Here is a 20,038-nt window from a genome sequence, read left to right as displayed (position 1 = left end):
CAGTCCAACACTCGTGTCACATAAGAACATAAGAGAAGCCCTGTTGGATCAGAACAATGGCCCATCCCGTCCAACACTCTGAGTCACACAGTGGCCAACATATGTGTGTGTATACACACACACACATAAACACACACACACTTATATATACTGTGGTTAATAGCCACTGATGGACCTCTGCTCCATATTTTTATCCAATCCCCTCTTGAAGCTGGCTATGCTTGTAGCCGCCACCACCTCCTGTGGCAGTGAATTCCACATGTTAATCACCCTTTCCGTGAAGAAGTACTTCCTTTTATCCATTCTAATCCGACTGCTCAGCAATTTCATCGAATGCCCACGAGTTCATGTATTGTGAGAAAGGGAGAAAAGTACTTCTTTCTCTACTTTCTCCATCCCATGCATAATCTTGTAAACCTCTATCATGTCACCCTGCAGGCGACGTTTCTCCAAGCTAAAGAGCCCCAAGCGTTTCAACCTTTCTTCATAGGGAAAGTGTTCCAACCCTTTAATCATTCTAGTTGCCCTTTTCTGCACTTTTCCCAGTGCTATAATATCCTTTTTGAGGTGCGGTGGCCATCGATTTCTACACCATCGATCTCTGATGCTAAGTAAGGTCCGCCCTGATTACTACTTGGGTGGGAGACCAGCAGGGAAGTCCAGGGTCACCATGCAGAGGCAGGCAACAGCAAACCACCTCTGCTTGACTCTGCCTTGGCCTACATGGCCCAGGCTAGCCTGATCTCGTCATGTGTTGGAAGCTAAGCAGGATCAGTTAGTGCAAGGAAGCGCAGGGTTTCTACCCAGAAGCAGGCAGGGGCAAACCGCCTCTGAACGTCTCTTGCCTTGCAAACTGGGCTCCCACAAGTCCACTGTGCCTCAGCAGCCCTTTCCACCAATGGAGCCGAAGGCTTTTATTGCGCTTGCAATAAAAAAGGCCAACGCCATGCTGGGAATTATTAGGAAGGGAATTGAAAACAAATCAGCCAGTATCATAATGCCCCTGTATAAATCGATGGTGCAGTCTCATTTGGAATACTGTGTGCAATTCTGGTCACTGCACCTCAAAAAGGATATTATAGCATTGGGAAAAGTCCAGAAAAGGGCAGCTAGAATGATTAAAGGGCTGGAACACTTTCCCTATGAAGAAAGGTTGAAACACTTGGGGCTCTTTAGCTTGGAGAAACGTCGACTGCGGGGTGACATGATAGAGGTTTACAAGATAATGCATGGGATGGAGAAAGTAGAGAAAGAAGTCCTTTTCTCCCTTTCTCACAATACAAGAACTCGTGGGCATTCGATGAAATTGCTGAGCAGTCAGGTTAAAACGGATAAAAGGAAGTACTTCTTCACCCAAAGGGTGATTAACATGTGGAATTCACTGCCACAGGAGGTGGTGGCGGCCACAAGCATAGCCAGCTTCAAGAGGGGGTTAGATAAAAATATGGAGCAGAGATCCATCAGTGGCTATAAGCCACAATGTTCTTCTTCTTGGACTGGGTGGGCCATTGGCCTGATCCAACATGGCTTCTCTGATGTTCTTATGTGACACAAAGTGTTGGACTGGAGCGGCCATTGGCCTGATCCAACAAGGCTTCTCTTATGTTCTTCTGTGACACAGAGTGTTGGACTGGAGGGGCCACTGCCCTGATCCAACATGGCTTCTCTTATGTTCTTATGTGACACAGAGTGTTGGACTGGAGGGGCCATTGGCCTGATCTAACATGGCTTCTCTTATGTTCTTATGTGACACAGAGTGTTGGACTGGATGGGCCTTTGGCCTGATCCAACAGGGCTTCTCTTATGTTCTTATGTGACACAGAGTGTTGGACTGGATGGGCCTTTGGCCTGATCCAACATGGCTTCTCTTATGTTCTTATGTGACACAGAGTGTTGGATTAGATGGGCTTTTGGCCTGATCCAACATGTCTTCTCTTATGTTCTTATGTGACACAAAGTGTTGGACTGGAGGGGCCATTGGACTGATCCAACATGGCTTCTCTTATGTTCTTCTGTGACACAGGGTGTTGGACTGGAGGGGTCTTTGGCCTGATCCAACAGGGCTTCTCTTATGTTCTTCTGTGACACAGAGTGTTGGACTGGAGCGGCCATTGGCCTGATCCAACATGGCTTCTCTTATGTTCTTCTGTGACACAGAGTTTTGGACTGGAGGGGCCATTGGCCTGATCCAACAGGGCTTCTCTTATGTTCTTCTGTGACACAGAGTGTTGAACTGGAGGGGCCACTGCCCTGATCCAACATGGCTTCTCTGATGTTCTTATGTGACACAAAGTGTTGGACTGGAGCAGCCATTGGCCTGATCCAACAAGGCTTCTCTTATGTTCTTATGTGACACAGAGTGTTGGACTGGAGGGGCCACTGCCCTGATCCAACATGGCTTCTCTTATGTTCTTATGTGACACAGAGTGTTGGACTGGAGGGGCCATTGGCCTGATCTAACATGGCTTCTCTTATGTTCTTATGTGACACAGAGTGTTGGACTGGATGGGCCTTTGGCCTGATCCAACAGGGCTTCTCTTATGTTCTTATGTGACACAGAGTGTTGGACTGGATGGGCCTTTGGCCTGATCCAACAGGGCTTCTCTTATGTTCTTATGTGACACAGAGTGTTGGACTGGATGGGCCTTTGGCCTGATCCAACAGGGCTTCTCTTATGTTCTTATGTGACACAGAGTGTTGGACTGGATGGGCCTTTGGCCTGATCCAACAGGGCTTCTCTTATGTTCTTCTGTGACACAGAGTGTTGGACTGGAGGGGCCACTGGCCTGATCCAACAGGGCTTCTCTTATGTTCTTATGTGACACAGAGTGTTGGACTGGATGGGCCATTGGCCTGATCCAACAGGGCTTATCTTATGTTCTTCTGTGACACAGAGTTTTGGACTGGAGGGGCCATTGGCCTGATCCAACAGGGCTTCTCTTATGTTCTTCTGTGACACAGAGTGTTGAACTGGAGGGGCCACTGCCCTGATCCAACATGGCTTCTCTGATGTTCTTATGTGACACAAAGTGTTGGACTGGAGCGGCCATTGGCCTGATCCAACAAGGCTTCTCTTATGTTCTTATGTGACACAGAGTGTTGGACTGGAGGGGCCACTGCCCTGATCCAACATGGCTTCTCTTATGTTCTTCTGTGACACAGAGTGTTGGACTGGAGGGGCCATTGGCCTGATCTAACATGGCTTCTCTTATGTTCTTATGTGACACAGAGTGTTGGACTGGATGGGCCTTTGGCCTGATCCAACAGGGCTTCTCTTATGTTCTTATGTGACACAGAGTGTTGGACTGGATGGGCCTTTGGCCTGATCCAACAGGGCTTCTCTTATGTTCTTCTGTGACACAGAGTGTTGGACTGGAGGGGCCACTGGCCTGATCCAACAGGGCTTCTCTTATGTTCTTATGTGACACAGAGTGTTGGACTGGAGGGGCCATTGGCCTGATCTAACATGGCTTCTCTTATGTTCTTATGTGACACAGAGTGTTGGACTAGATGGGCCTTTGGCCTGATCCAACAGGGCTTCTCTTATGTTCTTATGTGACACAGAGTGTTGGACTGGATGGGCCTTTGGCCTGATCCAACAGGGCTTCTCTTATGTTCTTATGTGACACAGAGTGTTGGACTGGATGGGCCTTTGGCCTGATCCAACAGGGCTTCTCTTATGTTCTTCTGTGACACAGAGTGTTGGACTGGAGGGGCCACTGGCCTGATCCAACAGGGCTTCTCTTATGTTCTTATGTGACACAGAGTGTTGGACTGGATGGGCCTTTGGCCTGATCCAACAGGGCTTCTCTTATGTTCTTCTGTGACACAGAGTGTTGGACTGGATGGGCCACTGGCCTGATCCAACAGGGCTTCTCTTATGTTCTTCTGTGACACAGAGTGTTGAACTGGAGGGGCCACTGGCCTGATCCAACAGGGCTTCTCTGATGTTCTCACTCACTCACCTGGTGATGTAGCTGCCGATGAGGATGCGCCCCAGGGGGTAATGCTGACCCCTGACAGTCACCGGAGGGCTGACCTCGAGGTTCCCAAAGGAGTCCAGCTGTGAGGCAACCTCATCCATTGCCGGCTCTCGTTTCACATAACCAAAATCTGGACCCTTCCATGGGTGCAAAGGAGAGATGAGTTAGAGCACCACAGGGTTAGCAAATAGAAAACTGCGCACAGTCATGTTGGCCACAGCTGGCCTTTGCGGGGCAGATTTACGGCCATCGATGGCTGTTAGCAAAGAGCACTAAAATGCAGCCTTTGAGTTTGGCAGCATTTTAGAGGAGTAAACAACTGACATTAATGATCAATGTCAAGCCTTGCAGGTGGGCATCAGAGGAGCACCTGCTGGGTGCAGAACGCTGAGCCAGAGGGACACACCTTGGCGTGATTCAACAAACCGATCATCTTTGCATCCTGTGTCTGCCTCAAGGAGTGGCACAAATTATACCCCAGCCGTGTGGAGGGATTCCTCTGGCTTGCGCTCAAGAAGGAGGCAAAACTGCTCTGGGAAAAGGTCCCAGAGGGAGGGAGAGAGGCAGGGAAGGAGGGGATAGGGGGAGGAAGAGGGCCTTCACCCACAGTGGAGAAAGGAACAAAGGAGCAGGCTTGCAGCATCAGTACCCAAGTGTCTTGCACTTGTCAGTGCCCAGGCAAGGTGCGCTGGGCCACCTCAAGGTCACCAGGTGGCTTTAATGGCCAGCCTGCCCTGGTTGCCACACCCAAGGCACCAAGAGCCAAGAAGTTCAAGCACATACCAAGAGTTCTTTACAGGGGAAATCCTTCAGCTCTCTGTTCCTAGGGGAGTCGAAGACCACTGGGAACCCTTTGTGGGGCGCTTGCACGTAACCGATCTCCATCTCATCCTGTTTTGGCAGATGAAGCACAACAGAGAGGCTCCTGACTTCCTTGTGCCCAGAGGCGAGCGCAGCAGCCGCAGTCTCCAGGACCCCGCCCTTGAAACGACTGGGGCAAGTCTGTCCTGAAACATCCTGCACCTTAACTCCACCTGGGAGCCTCCAGACACCCGTTCGCTTTCTCTAGCGATGATGACTCCCAGGGCACTTGAACCTTTCGTTACAAGGCAATAATCGAAGCATGGGAAATTCTTGTATCTTGTATAATGTGTTTGCGTGTGCGTGCAAAATGCAGGGAAGCTTGGAAAACCAGCTCCCATCTCCACTCAACACTGCAAGGAATGTTTTCATATCTCTCCACAAACTGGCTGCTGGGGGGCGGGGGGTGGGGAGACCTGCCCTCAGTCCTTGGGGCTGCACCTTCTCTCACATGACTCAGCCTAGCTGCAGGTCTGCCTTCGCTCCCGCAATCACCTGGATCCAGCGGTCCCCGTGGTTTTTCTCTCCTTCGCAGACAACCAGAGCGCAGCCAGCCTTGCGCGCCAGTTCTTTCACGGCACTCACGAAGTCTGTGTTCTTGCTCTCCCTGGCCAGCTTGCTCACCGCCACCACAAAGTCCCTGTCATTGGTCTTCCTGACCAATCTGCACACGTCGGCCACGACGCTGGGATTCTCGCGCTCCCTGTGCTGTTCTTCCACAGCTGCCACCAAGCAGTTGTAGCCTCTGCTTTCGGCAAGCCTCACCACGTCATCCACAAATTCATCACTGTCGCTAATGCTGCGTATCAGAATGGGAGGAAACTGAAAGCAGGCCACACACACACAGACATATCCCCAGGCAGGGGAAGGGTTTGCAGCTTCTACGAACCCAATGAATTCTGGCCTCAGAATTTGGGCCTGGTGCATGAAATGCCAGCACACCGACTGAAACTTGTTTGTAGGCAATCTCTTACCTGCAGACATACACGTTTCTCGGTGTCAGGGTATTGGGGGTCATTATCCATGGAGCAATGCGGAAAACCACAGAATCGCTGAAAATGGGAGTTGCAGGGAATTTCTGTCACGGGGAGGAGGAAAAAAACGTTAGCAAGCATTTCTCCCTTGTTCCCCAAAGGATTGGATCAGAAGCCAGGAAAGAAGGTTCAAGGCCAGTGCACAGAATTAAGTGGTAACGGTTCCCTGACTTGTCCCAGCAGGGGGTGAGGGAATTGTATTAACATTCCCCCATGGAAGAACTCTTTGCCCAGAGAAAAGCAGCACATTTATTTATGTGTTTATTTCTGCACATTTATATCCCACTCTACCCCAAACAGCTCAGAGTGGCTTCCAACAACATCAGAGCCTTTTTGATACAGGAGCGTTTTCCAAAATGGAATGCTTATCCTCCCTTTCTCCCTCCCCCTCTCTTTGTCTGCCCAGTAACTGCTTGACCTTTTGATTCTGCCAGTGATTGAAATCCTTCTTCGTGAGAGCACCTGTTGCAGTCCACCTCCCACAGGTATTACAGGGCATAGGGAGTTTCACCCATAGCTTGGGCAGAAGGCAACCCTAAACTTTAGTATGACTTCCTTGTGTAACCACCCTCCGTAAGAAGAAGGGTCTGCGTTCCACTTACTCTGGTCTTGCTCTACCCATAGACCCAACTTTTAGCTACCAACCTTGGCTGGGTTTCTCCGCCAACTTGCATTTCAGTCAGTGCCCATGTGGGACTGGTGACTCAGCCAGTGGACCCTGTTTCTTCTGCACCGCACCATCGCATGCCCCGGCTTTGCATGATGCTGTCAGAATTAGCACTGGCACACCCCCTCATGGGTGATGCAGAAGGGCCCTGCCAGAATTCTCCCTCCTGTGCCCCTTCTCTAAGCTTTACGTGTGTGGATCTCCCCCTGTAAGGCTCCTTGGCGTATGTCTCCGTACCTCTGACGGGTTCTCCAGCAGCGTGACGTGGAAGGAGACCAGTCCTGAGAAGTTGACATCTGGGAAGGCCAGCCCCTCCACGTAGAAAACAGCCTCCTGGTCTCTGCAGCCCTTCACCTCGTAGGAGGCCTGCCTGGGCCCCAGCACTGCCTTGCAGTGGCTCACCTCCCTTCCCTCTGGAAAGCAAACGCAGAGGGACAGTGGCTCAGTGGTAGAGCATCTGCTTGGGAAGCAGAAGGTCCCAGGTTCAATCCCTGGCATCTCCAAAAAAGGGTCCAGGCAAATAGGTGTGAAAAACCTCAGCTTGAGACCCTGGAGAACCATGAATGGGGCTGTGGCTCAGTGGTAGAGCATCTGCTTGAGAAGCAGAAGGTCCCAGGTTCAATCCCCGGCATCTCCAAAAAAGGGTCCAGGCAAATAGGTGTGGAAAACCTCTGCTTGAGACCCTGGAGAGCCACTGCCAGTCTGAGAAGACAGTACTGACTTTGATGAACCGAGGGTCTGATTCAGTAGAAGGCAGCTTCATATGTTCAACAACCTCTCCACCTGGTCTGAACTGGGGGGGGGGGGGGGGAGTATTCGTTTTTGCTAACACAGGCATCTTTCGTTCTCATATGTACACTTAACTGAAGGAATTCAATGCCAGAAAATACAGCCACTAATTTAGATGGCTTTTTAAAAAAAAGACTTAAAAGGAAAGATTTGTCAACAAGCAGTAGCTACGAAGACTTTACACAACTTCCATCAGTACACCTCTGGAAGCCAGACCCTGGGGAAGGGAGAAAGGGGAGACCCTGCCTTCAGGCCCTGTGGGTGGATGGAAGTGCCGTCATGTCACAAATGCCTTAGGGAGACCCCGGGGGGGGGGGCGGGGGGAGGTTTCAAGGTGAGAGACTTTGAGAGGTGGTTTTCCATGGTCTGCCACCATGTTGAGACCCTGCTATTCCTTGGAGGCTCGGAGGTCTCATGAGGCTGTGCTACCTGGACTATCCAGGCTCCAACCAGAAATAATATGGCAAACTAGATGGGCCTGATCCATCACTAGGTTGGCCTGATCCAGCAAGGTGGGAGGAAATGTGGCACGCTAGCCAGGCACACTGAGGAGGATCTTCATTGCTGTACATTTGTGATGCTGTTGCTTCTGGAAGGAAACCCCCATGCCCACATCGATCGTGCCCCCTTGGAGAAAGGGAGTGAGGCTGAGCCACGGCTCCTCTTGCACTGTCCACCCAGCACTCTCTCCTTATGCAGGGCTAGGCCATTTCTCTGAAAAGCAGAGAGGCAGGATGGTCATGCAAGAGGGCAGCCCGGCCGACGCTTACCCTGGGCATGGAAGACTCTCACTTTGTCATTCTCGGATGCTGAGACATGAAGAACCAGCTGGTACTTCTTGAAGATCTCCGCAGGTCCTCGAGTTGTCAAAATCATAACGGACATATCTTTGAGGTCTGAAGAGGGAATCAGAGATCAGCTGCAGCAGGAGGCAACAGGAAATCATCCCACCCGAGACTTTTCCCCGCACCGCAAGAAGGTCAAGGGGAGGAGTCGTTTGCATGGCAGGCCTGTTGTGCAAATGAGGCCAGTATTTGGGTGGCTGCTTGAGGCCCTCGCCCACTGGAGGGCGGGGGTGGGGCCTTGCTGGGGGGGGGGGAGCAAAAGCCCCAGCACCGGTCCTGCACAGATTCAAGGTGTTTTGTTAAGAAGGAAGACACAGTGCTGGGTGGGTGCTCCGGGCCCTCCCAGACCAGAGTGGGGGCAGCCAGTAGAGGCCCTCCTGGGTCCCCTGCCGAGTGCCAACTACAGGAAATCAGAAAAGCTGCAGCCGGCGGTGAATGATTTGCGATAAACCATAAGAAGGGGCCACTTTTCCTGCCAGCAAATCTCAAGGGCCGTTCCACAAAATGCTTTGTGTCATTTTGTAGAATGTGGCAAAACTAATGTTCAAATGGCCATTTTTTTTAAAGGAGATTAGAACAGCAGAAGATGGAACCGATCCAGCTGGGCATATTTATAATGGAACCGGACTGTAGTCCCCCTCTGAGAGTATTGTAGCGTTGTCAGGCTCTTACTGAATGATCTTTACCTGTAATCTACTTTTTACATTCTTTACAGTACACCTTAACTTAGATAGATTTGTTGTTTGCATTGTTTTCTAATTCTGTAATCTTAGCCCTATTGCATCGTTGTTTTATAGCTAGATTGAAATTCAGTCTCGCTTCAGAGACCAACAGGATTTTCAGGGTATGATCTTTCCAGAGAAAGTTTTGGGAGGGGGATTGTTAAAAAAAATGTATTCATATGTGCATGTGTGTTTGCATGTACACCTGAAAGTCATGGCAACCTCTGGTGACTGACTCCTAGCAGAGGCCTGGGGGATATCCAGGAAAGGGGCTGAATAAAGGCTGCCCCTGTCCTCCTGACTGCTGGTATTCCAAGGAGGTCTCCCATCCAAGTACTTGCCAGAGTCAACCTTGCTTGACTTAAAAGATCGGGCTGAGCTATCCAGGAGTTTTGTTGATCTCAAAGGTGCACAAAAGGCTCCGTGGTCTCAGGTGGCCACTGACCTTCTTCCGATTCCACTTTTTCATCCTGATAGTCCAACCCCTTTGTCCAGGGCCTTTCTCGGTCGCAGTTCACCAAGAGGACAGCTCCTTGGCCTTCCGGGCCCCAGGTCCACGTTCTCTGCAGAGGCAAAAACGGGTGGCAGGTCTTGCCAGCACAAAGACACGGAGCCCCATGCCTGCCCCCAGGGCTTCCACACAGCCTCTGCCATCACTTTTGTGCCCCCCTCACTCTCATAGTGGCTAATGATGACGAGGCTGGTTTCCGCTGCTGGAAATATTTTTTAAAATCTGCGTAAATCTATCTAGCTGAGCTCCCACAAGCTTGTTGACAGGGACATGCCACCACTAGGGGCCTTCGCACGATAAAATTGAGCAACAACCCCAGGGAATCCCACCACCAAAAATGAATGTCGTGGTTCCTGTGGTATAAAGCAAACTGAGAAGGGCTCCTCAGGCCCTCCAGCCTGCTTTGCCCGGGTCCTGACGTGCCCGGGAGGGGGGGGGGCGGGGAGGCTTCTACCAAGGACTCAGCTCCAGCCTCTGAGTGGTGCTGAAGAAGATCAACAGACTCACCCTTGGACTGACACCCCCCCGGAGGTCCCAGAACAGATCGGATTCAGGAGTCCCATGCCTAAGGGTCACCCTCGTACATCAGCAGGACCTGGGGCCCACAGCAAAGGGAATCCGTGCAGCTCCAGGAGCAGGGAATGAGCTCTGACTACAAGACTCTGTCTTCTCTACCTTATTGGCAACTCTCTTTGTCACAGTTCCCGAGCGGCTTGAATCTGCATCCAGGGAAATCTCTGCAGAAGGGCAAGAGAAAGCTCTGTGGGGCAAAGAAACAAACTGGGCAGGTAGGCAACATCTGTTGGTCACTCACATTTTAGTGTTAATGGGGGGACCCATCCTTTCCCCCTTCACTCAGCTGTCAGCCCAACCCCTGCCTACCCATCACCAACGGCTGCCCAGCTAATGCACCAGATGCCCAGCTGATGCAGTAATGAACTAGATCCACCCTTGATCTCACCCCGCTGGGCTCTGGCCAGTTTGGTGTAGCGGTTAAGTGAGCGGACTCTTATGTGGGAGAACCGGGTTTGATTCCCCACTCCTCCACTTGCAGCTGCTGGAATGGCCTTGGGGCAGCCATAGTGGTTAAGTGTGCAGACTCTTATCTGGGAGAACCGGGTTTGATTCCCCACTCCTCCACTTGCAGCTGCTGGAATGGCCTTGGGTCAGCCATAGTGGTTAAGTGTGCAGACTCTTATCTGGGAGAACCGGGTTTGATTCCCCCCTCCTCCACTTGCAGCTGCTGGAATGGCCTTGGATCAGCCAGAGCTCTGGCAGAGGTTGTCCTTGAAAGGGCAGCTGCTGTGAGAGCCCTCTCCAGCCCCACCAACCTCACAGGGTGTCTGTTGTGGGGAAGGAAGGTAAAGGAGATTGTGAGCCACTCTGAGACTCTTCGGAGTGGAGAGCAGGATATAAATCCAATATCTTCTTCTGAAATCTGACCCAGTGACCACCCCCCAGAAGCCCCCTCTTACTGGGCACCTCCGTGTGCTTTTCTGCTTGTGTCCATCAGCTGCAGACTTACCTACACAGGTGAGCTGGAGCACAGCTGTGGCCAGGGGTGTCTCCTCATTGGCCTTGGAATATGAAACTGTGACCTGCCAAGAGACCACAAAGAAGTCATCCATTTCTTCAGACTAGCAGCTGCTAAATGCAAACCCCTAACAGCATCAACAGAGACTGGTTTCAATCAAACATGGCTGCTGAACAGCCGAGGCCCCTGCCATGGGGGGGGGGGGGAGCAAGTATGCCCACTGCTCCATCTTTATCTCCCTCTTCCCCTCAGGGTGCCATCTCCCTCTTCAATGTCTTCATCAGCAAGGAGGCAGATGCCAAAATCACACACTGAGTTTCACGGCTGAGTGAGGATTCAAACCTCAGTCTCCCAGGTCTAAGACTAACGCTTCTCTCTCCACAGGTTCCCTGTCCAGAATTATTTGCACCCTTCCAGAACTATAATTCCCAGGGTTCCCAGTGGGGGAACACTTAAATCAGGTAATGCTCTTAATGTAGAAGCACGCTTTGTGTCTTCACTGGGCACTGATTCTGTTTAGCAAAAGGCACAGATGAAAACTTTTTTTAAAAAATTCCCAGTCCTGTGCAAATCTCTCGATCTGGGGTCTGTTGATATTCTGCTATTTTTTTTTTTTGTTAGGGTTTACGGTTTCTTAATATCAGGACATTCTATTTTTCTGTGATGGGCAGCTGTCACACCCTTGTGCCAATTGTGTTCTCAGGCGGCTTCTTCCTTGTCATCTCCTCCCACAAAGGGATCTGAAAGGAGGGCAAGGCAAGCCAGGTGGAGCCCTCAGGGGCAAAACCATCTGAAATATGCACCTGCTTTCCCAAACTGTCTAGCAATTAGGAAAAGGGCATTCAGATCAAAGCAACTAGGGCAGAAGGGGCAGCAGAGACCTGCCAGGCTCAGCTCCTTGCTGCTGGTCTCCTCCACAGTAAAAAAGCAAAGTAATTAAAAACAGCAACAACATTTATTTACAAAACTTGTGTTCTGCTTTCCTGCCCTGCAGGGGCCACCAAGGCAGCCAACAACGTTAAACACAGGGGATAAAACGGCCGTAGAAAAACCATCGAAATCAACCCTCCACCCAACATAGATCATTGAAACAATTTTTTTAAAAAAGTTTTAAAAAGTGTTGAAATGCATACAAAATAGTTTTGAAATATGCAAAATATTAAAACATTGGTTAGGAAAGAGCGATCATTGAGGGAATGCAAAAATCTTCAATTGCTGGCAAAAGGTGGCAACAGGAGGGGCCAAACTAATCTCCCTGGGGGGGAGGAAATTCCAGAGTTTGGTGCTACAACCAAAAAGGCCCTTTCCCAGGGTTGTCACCTGCCTAATTTCAGAAGAACCCAATGCAGGACCTCTGGATGTAGAGGGGCACTGCTGTACAACAGGGTACCATCACCATCTGACTAAAACTACTATGACTCAGGCTATTTACCACTGCCTGCAAAATGCTGATGGAGATTTGGGTTATTTAGTGTCATCTTATCATCCCACCTCAGCCCGTTTGTGGGATAGGGTGGGATGATGGATGGATGGATGGATGGATGGATGGATGGATGGATGGATGGATGGATGGATGGATGGAATGGCCCAGCGGCTTTGTAGTCCAGGGCTTGCAGACTGTCAATGCCCTCACCCCATCAATTTTAGCCTTTTTGCTGCTTGTCTTTCTGGACCTCTGCCACCTCCCTCCCTTCACTCAAGCTGGAGGGTTCCCCCCCCCCCCCCACAACACATACATATACATTCTTCTTAAAGGCACAGGCTCTTATCTGGGCCAAAGCCCACAGTTGCCCAATGCGAAACTATAGAAAGAGGGTGAGGCACAGTAAAATGAGGGAAGATTGACAGGCTGGGTCAATGGCATCTTATGGAATTTGTCAACCAATCAGCAACTCACAAGGGTAGCAGAACCCGCTACCCAGTGTCCAGTACCCAACATTCCCTCTAGGCCATGGAGCCTTGTGAGCAAAAATTCTACTTGGTGAGCTACTGCCATTAAAATTGTGAATTAGTTTGCTTTGGGGCTATTTTTCCTGAGCTAAGGCAAAAATGTGTGAGCTAGCTCACACTAACTCAGCTTAGAGGGAACAGTGCCAGTACCTGAAGGGGGCTGCGCCTTCACTGGGCTGTCTGGTAAGGAATAGGGCAGAAACAGGAGTTTGCTGCTGTTGATGATGAACCATGAAGCTGGCTGTTTCCTGACTCACTTGGCCTGACCTGGAGAGAAGGAGGGTGTTGGGTGACTGGGGGCTTGGGGAGGAGCCATGGCTCAGAGGTAGAGCCTCTGCTTGGCATGCAGAAGGTCCCAGGTTCAATCCCTGGCATCTCCAGTTAAAAAAGAGCAGGCAAGAGTTGCTAGGTAGGCAAGACCTCTGCCTGAGACCCTAGAAAAGCTGCTAGCTGTCTGAATAGACAAGACTGACTTTAAGGGACCAAGGGCCTGATTCAGTATAAGGGGGGAGGGGATATGTAAAAAACCAACAAGCAATCCATGACGATTTACATGGGTCTTTTACTTTGTTTACTTGTTTACTCGACAAACAAAGTGGTAAAGCAGCAGTACTGCAGTACTGTGATCTGAACTCTCTTGCTCACAACCTGAGTTCTATCCCAGCGGAAGCTGCTTCAGGTAGCCGGCTCCAGGTTGACTCAGCCTTCCGTCCTTCCGAGGTCGGTCAAATGAGTCCCCAGCTTGCTGGGGGGGAAGCGTAGATGACTGGGGAAGGCAATGGCAAACCACCCTGTAAAAAGTCTGCCGTGAAAACGTTGTGAAAGCAACATCACCCCAGAGTCGGAAACGGCTGGTACTTGCACAGGGGACCTTTCCTTTCCTTTTACTTTTTAAAGGAAGAATGTTTTATCTTCTAGAATGATGGTGAAGGAAGGTTTTTTGTGTTGTTTTTCTTCTGGAATCGAGGATGTGTCTCCAGCCCCATGGAGGGCCAGCCCCTCCTGCAGCCAAGCATGGCAAATGTCAAAGGGGCACGGTCTCATCCTTTCTGGCCGTGGCTCTGCGCTGTCTGCCCCCCCCCCCACCTGCCATTTTCAAGAACAGCCACTGATTGCTTTGCAGCCTCAGAGAAAATCTGAAATGGAGATGGTTAAGATCGTTCAGAAGAAATGGTGTCGCTCTAAACAGTGAGGCAAGATGTCGCCATAACACAAAGTCTGACCCAATAATATCAATCAGACTTCATGGAAAGCCTATCAACAAAACCATCACTCAAGTTTACGCCCCAGCGATAGTTGCTGATGAGGAAAAAAGGAAAGCTTTCGTGCAAGAGTGCCACAGGGATCTGTCCTGGGACCTGTTTTGCTTAACACCTTTATCAATGATTTGGATGAAGGAATAGAGGGAATGCTTATTCAATTTGCAGATGATGCTAAATTGGGAGGAGCTGCAAACACAGAAGAAGACAGGGTACAGGATGACCTTGACAGGCTGAAAAACTGGGCTAAAACCAATACAATGAATTTTAATGGGGATAAATGTAAAGTTCTGCATTTAGGTAGGAAAAATCCCATGCATGGTTATAGGATGAGGGAGACTTGTCTTAGCAGTAGTATGTGCGAAAAGGATCTAGGGATCTTAGTGGATCATGCGCTGAACATGAGTCAACAATGTGATGTGATAGCTAAAAAGGCAAATGCAATTTTGGGCTGTATCAACAGAAGTATAGTGTCCAGATCACGTGATGTGATGGTATCGCTTTACTCTGCTCTGGTAAGACCTCATCTGGAGTATTGTGTTCAGTTTTGGGCACCACAATTAAAGAAGGATATAGACAAGCTGGAACGGGTCCAGAGGAGGGCAACAAAGATGGTGAGGGGTCTGGAGACCGAGTCCTATGAGGAAAGGTTGAAGGAGCTGGGCATGTTTAGCCTGGAGAGGAGGCAGCTGAGAGGTGATAAGACCCCCAACTTCAAGTACTTGAAGGGCTGTCATGTAGAGGAGGGTGCAGAATTGTTTTCTGTGGCCCCAGAAGGTAGGACCAGAACCAGTGGGTTGAAATTAAATCAAGAGTTTCCAGCTCAACATTAGGACCGTTCAACTTCCTGACCGTTACAGCAATTCCTCAATGGAACAGGCTTTCTCAGGAGGTGGTGGGCTCTCCTTCCTTGGAGGTTTTTAAACAGAGGCTAGATGGCCACCTGACAGCGATGAAGATCCTGTGAATTTAGGGGGAGGTGTTTGTGAGTTCCCTGCATTGTGCAGGGGGTTGGGCTAGATGACCCTGGAGGTCCCTTCCAACTCTATGATTCTAAGAAGAAATGGAAGAAATGTGCTGGTGGTCAGAGGTGGCTGGAATGTAAAAGCAGGAAATGAAGCAGAATCAAAGCAAAACCACACCCATCGACCCCGCCTTCTCTTTCTTTCCATGACTGCAATTGGACCCTAACCAGGCTGCGGGTTCTGCTCTCCTTGTCAGTCTCCAATTGCTCAACAAATTCCTTAAGCCTCCATTGGCTCCACTGTCAATCTTCCCTTCTTTCACTGTGCCTCACCCTCTTTCTGTAGCTTGGCATGTGGGGCTTGTGTGGCCCAGAAAAGATCCTGCAGGGAAGAAAACTCTCCGGCTTGTGTGCAGAGAGGAGATTGGCAGAGGCCCAGAAAGACAAGCCAGCAAGAAGACGAACACTGACGAAGAAGGCATCTGACAGGCTGCAAGCCCCGGCCTGGCCCGGCCCTACGTTCACAAATGCTTTCGATGTACTTCGCTTTCACTGTGAGGGAGGCAAAGAGCTGAGCCTGGTGGGCAGTGCCCCTTTGGCCCCGATAGACCAGCCCACCCCCTTCCCAGCGCTTGGTCGGTTCAATCTGAAGGTCTAGACATGCTCCCTCTTCCTGGGGACAGATGGTGCATCATCCACAGATTTTCTCCTGCCCCCTCAACTTCCAGACCAGTTGCCCTTCCTCCAGCTCTGCCTAGCCTGCTCTTGCCCCTGGGAGCCACCCTGGAGTCTTGGGGGGGAAGGCAGAGTAGGAAGAGTCTGACAAACAAAACGAAGAAATATAAACCTGCTTCAAGAATCTCAGGCTAGCAGGTGAGCTGGAAGCATTTCAACTCAAGGGATAAGACTGAATCATTTCCAAGGCATCTCGCAGTAAGCAAAGAGGAAGATAAATTCCATTCAAAGTAACTATTAGGAACTAAATTTTTAAAAAGCCAAAACGTCTTTTTAAGAAATCCTGTCAAATATGAACAGAGGGGAATTAAAAAAGAAGCTCATCCAGTCCTTCCAAAAGGTGAATAAAGGAAGATTCCATCTTGTCTCTAAGGGGAGATCTTTTCCCTGCCTTGGGGCTGCAGCAATAAAGGCCCTGCATCTAGGAGTAGCGCTCATGTCCTCCTGCTGCTTCCCCCCCCCCAAAAAAAAACCCCATGAATGCCACCAACCTTCCCATCGTTCACTCTCCAGCTGGATTTATTCATGGTCACCATCACCTCCACCCTGACATCCAGGGGCCACCTGGGGACCTGAGAAGAGATCTTTGAAATGTTGGCATCGTGGACAACATAGTTGACTCCAAGTGTCTTGTGCACATGGAAAGCATCAGCACCTGCAGGGGCCGACCTGTGAGAGAAGCACAGAATCCACTTTGTAGTTCGGAACACCTGAATGCTGCCTGGAGGAGGGGAAGCTGAATGGCACCAAAAATACAGACACTGCAAAGGGAGGCAAGACGTTGGGGTCTGACCTGAGATCAGCTCCCCATGGAGATTCGGGCTCTACCAGATTTACTACCTCTCTCTAGGGCCTGTAAAACGGACATCTTCTGCCAGGCTTTTGGCTGAGGCAAGCGGGCGCCCTCATTTTATTTTATTGATTAAACCATCTAATTGGCCTTCCTGCACTGATTTACCATCCTGACTGATAGAGATTTGGGAGGGACGGTGGCTCAGTGGTAGAGCATCTGCTTGGTAACCAGGAGGTCCCAGGTTCAATCCCCAGCATCTCCCACTAAAACGGGTCCAGGCAAAGAGGCATGAAAAACCTCCGCTTGAGACCCTGGAGAGTGGCTGCCAGTCTGAGTAGACAATACTGACTTTGATGGACCAAAGAGGGTCTGATTCAGTAGACGGCAGCTTCATCTATTCAGATTGGGCTGACATTTTCGGCATCTCTGACATCTGGGACACCGATGACATCTGTGTCCTAATCTGCAAAGTGTGCTTACACCATCCTCGCTGCTTTATCTGCTTGTTTTAATTGTTTTGTTGTTGGATTTTTAATTGTTCTGTTATGTTGTAATCCACCCTGAGCCCATTATGGGAAAGGGTGGGCTATAAATCCTCAGAATAAATAAAATAAAGAGACCCTCTTGGCGTTTCAGTGAATAACGCAGTTGATAGAAATGCTGACCCAGGAAGTGGCAGCCTTGGGAAAGGGACTGAAAGCACTGATTGGTTGTGCTGTTACCTTAGGAAGATTCAGTATTCCTGGTTTTACCACATCCCCCTCAAGACCCAGCAGCAATATGAGAAAAGGGCCAGCAGAGCAGCCAAGGGGTTGGAGCACCTTCGCAACAAGAAGAAAATCTCTTTGTCTACTCTGACCACCCCTGGACATGGATTTTATTGAAGCTCCAGCATAGAATCATAGAGTTGGAAAGGACCTCCAGGGTCATCCAGTTCAACCCCCTGCACAATGCAGGAAACCCACAAATACCTATTCCAAATTCACAGGATCTTCATTGCTGTCAGATCACCATCTAGCCTCTGTTTAAAAACCTCCAAGGAAGGAGAGCTCCTGAGGAAGCTTGTTCCACTGAGGAACCGTTCTAACAGTCAGGAAATTCTTCCTAATGTTGAGCCGGAAACTCTGTTTGATTTAATTTCAACCCGCTGGTTCTGGTCCTACCTTCTGGGGCCACAGAAAACAATTCCATACCATCCTCTATAGGACAGCCCTTCAAGGACTTGAAGATGGTGATCCTGCCACCTCTCAGCCGCCTCCTCAGCAGCATGTCCTCAGTATTTTTAAGTTGGTTTCTTTTTAACAAAAAGGCTCCAGACTCTGTAGTCATTTTCCTGCACTAAAATGAAAAGCTCCAAGTAGCTTAGGCATTTGAAACTTTGTAGTTTAGAAAAGTATGACTTAAAAATTACTGATTTCAATGAAATTATACTAGGTGTGGTCAAAGCAAACAAAGAGGACCCTACCCCATTGCACGAGAACTTACAGCTATCACGTAAAATCAAGGGACATTTGGGGTTTCTGACCTACATCTTCTGCTGCTGCGCCTGAGCAGGTGTAGACGGAGCTCCTGCTGAAGCACCCAACATCCGCCCCCCAACTGCATGTTAGCAACAGTACAGCCCTGATGTTGGCATGAAATAAGTATTGGTAGTCGCTCCTTTAAATGTACTTTTTTTCCCTTTCAAAGATGTAGGAGATCTAGAACTGGTTCTTCAGGAAATGTGTTATTTCAGAGACAGACAGCTTCTGTAAAATGTAAGTTAATACCAAAAAGTCTCTCTGAGTGTGTGCAAAGTATCCACCCATGCAGAGACAGCCAGCTCCTGTACAATGTAAGTTAATACCAAAAGGTCTCTCTGGGCATGTGCAAAGTACCCAGCCATACAGAGACAGCCAGCTCCTGTAAAATGTAAGTTAATACCAAAAGGTCTCTCTGGGCATGTGCAAAGTACCCAGCCATACAGAGACAGCCAGCTCCTGTAAAATGTAAGTTAATACCAAAAGGTCTCTCTGGGCATGTGCAAAGTACCCAGCCATACAGAGACAGCCAGCTCCTGTAAAATGTAAGTTAATACCAAAAGGTCTCTCTGAGTGTGTGCAAAGTATCCACCTATACAAAGACAGCCAGCTCCTGTAAAATGTAAGTTAATACCAAAAGGTCTCTCTGGGCATGTGCAAAGTACCCACCCATACAGAGACAACCAGCTCCTGTAAAATGTAAGTTAATCCCAAAAGGTCTCTCTGGGCATGTGCAAAGTACCCACCCATACAGAGACAGCCAGCTCCTGTACAATGTAAGTTAATCCCAAAAGGTCTCTCTGGGCATGTGCAAAGTACCCACCCATACAGAGACAGCCAGCTCCTGTACAATGTAAGTTAATACCAAAAGGTCTCTCTGGGCATGTGCAAAGTACCCAGCCATACAGAGACAGCCAGCTCCTGTACAATGTAAGTTAATACCAAAAGGTCTCTCTGGGCATGTGCAAAGTACCCAGCCATACAGAGACAGCCAGCTCCTGTACAATGTAAGTTAATCCCAAAAGGTCTCTCTGGGCATGTGCAAAGTACCCAGCCATACAGAGACAGCCAGCTCCTGTACAATGTAAGTTAATCCCAAAAGGTCTCTCTGGGCATGTGCAAAGTACCCAGCCATACAGAGACAGCCAGCTCCTGTACAATGTAAGTTAATCCCAAAAGGTCTCTCTGGGCATGTGCAAAGTACCCAGCCATACAGAGACAGCCAGCTCCTGTACAATGTAAGTTAATCCCAAAAGGTCTCTCTGAGTGTGTGCAAAGTATCCACCTATACAAAGACAGCCAGCTCCTGTACAATGTAAGTTAATACCAAAAAGTTTCTCTGGGCATGTGCAAAGTATCCACCCATACAGAGACAGCCAGCTCCTGTAAAATGTAAGTTAATACCAAAAGGTCTCTCTGGGCATGTGCAAAGTATCCACCCATACAGAGACAGCCAGCTCCTGTAAAATGTAAGTTAATACCAAAAAGTTTCTCTGGGCATGTGCAAAGTATCCACCCATACAGAGACAGCCAGCTCCTGTAAAATGTAAGTTAATACCAAAGGTCTCTCTGGGCATGTGCAAAGTACCCACCCGACATCAGAAGAGCCCCACAGTCTCACTCTCTTGTGCCACGTGAGGAAAGAACTCCTAACTCACAGACTGCACTTGAGTCTAGGCAGAGTCAAGCTGCACCACCAGACTCAAACTCCCCAGGGTGTTGTATCCCTGCTGCTCTCTTTCAGCACCAAACAATCCTCATGAGACAACTTCTTACCCACAGACATCCAGGGAGAGTTCTGTGCCCAGCACATAAACGGTGCTCGTTGGCTTCTCTGTGGAAAGCCGGACCCATCTTTGCTGAGGCATGTC

At 49.5% G+C, this 20,038-nt stretch overlaps 1 protein-coding gene and 1 non-coding gene across 2 annotated transcripts in view; one reads left to right on the top strand and one right to left on the bottom strand.

Moving 5' to 3' along the window:
- Positions 1–20,038, bottom strand: part of LOC132587304 (protein-arginine deiminase type-3-like) — a 28,199-nt gene extending 8,161 nt beyond the window's left edge. The window contains exons 1-11 of the mRNA XM_060259584.1: positions 19,944–20,038; positions 16,346–16,523; positions 10,938–11,010; positions 10,088–10,149; positions 9,347–9,464; positions 8,105–8,230; positions 6,783–6,958; positions 5,819–5,922; positions 5,340–5,643; positions 4,767–4,874; positions 3,966–4,120 (exon numbers count right to left, since the gene is read on the bottom strand). Coding sequence (XP_060115567.1) covers positions 3,966–4,120; positions 4,767–4,874; positions 5,340–5,643; positions 5,819–5,922; positions 6,783–6,958; positions 8,105–8,230; positions 9,347–9,464; positions 10,088–10,149; positions 10,938–11,010; positions 16,346–16,523; positions 19,944–20,035 — 1,496 coding nt within the window. The 5' untranslated portion in view covers positions 20,036–20,038. The remainder of the gene's footprint in view (positions 1–3,965; positions 4,121–4,766; positions 4,875–5,339; positions 5,644–5,818; positions 5,923–6,782; positions 6,959–8,104; positions 8,231–9,346; positions 9,465–10,087; positions 10,150–10,937; positions 11,011–16,345; positions 16,524–19,943) is intronic.
- TRNAL-GAG (transfer RNA leucine (anticodon GAG)) lies at positions 7,111–7,182 on the top strand. Its single transcript has one exon. It is a non-coding gene; the product is annotated as a tRNA-Leu (tRNA).

Source organism: Heteronotia binoei, chromosome 18 (assembly GCF_032191835.1).
Source record: "Heteronotia binoei isolate CCM8104 ecotype False Entrance Well chromosome 18, APGP_CSIRO_Hbin_v1, whole genome shotgun sequence".
Classification (NCBI taxonomy): domain Eukaryota; kingdom Metazoa; phylum Chordata; class Lepidosauria; order Squamata; family Gekkonidae; genus Heteronotia; species Heteronotia binoei.
Note: the sequence above shows the minus strand (reverse complement) of the source record. Positions and strands in the feature narration are given on the sequence as shown.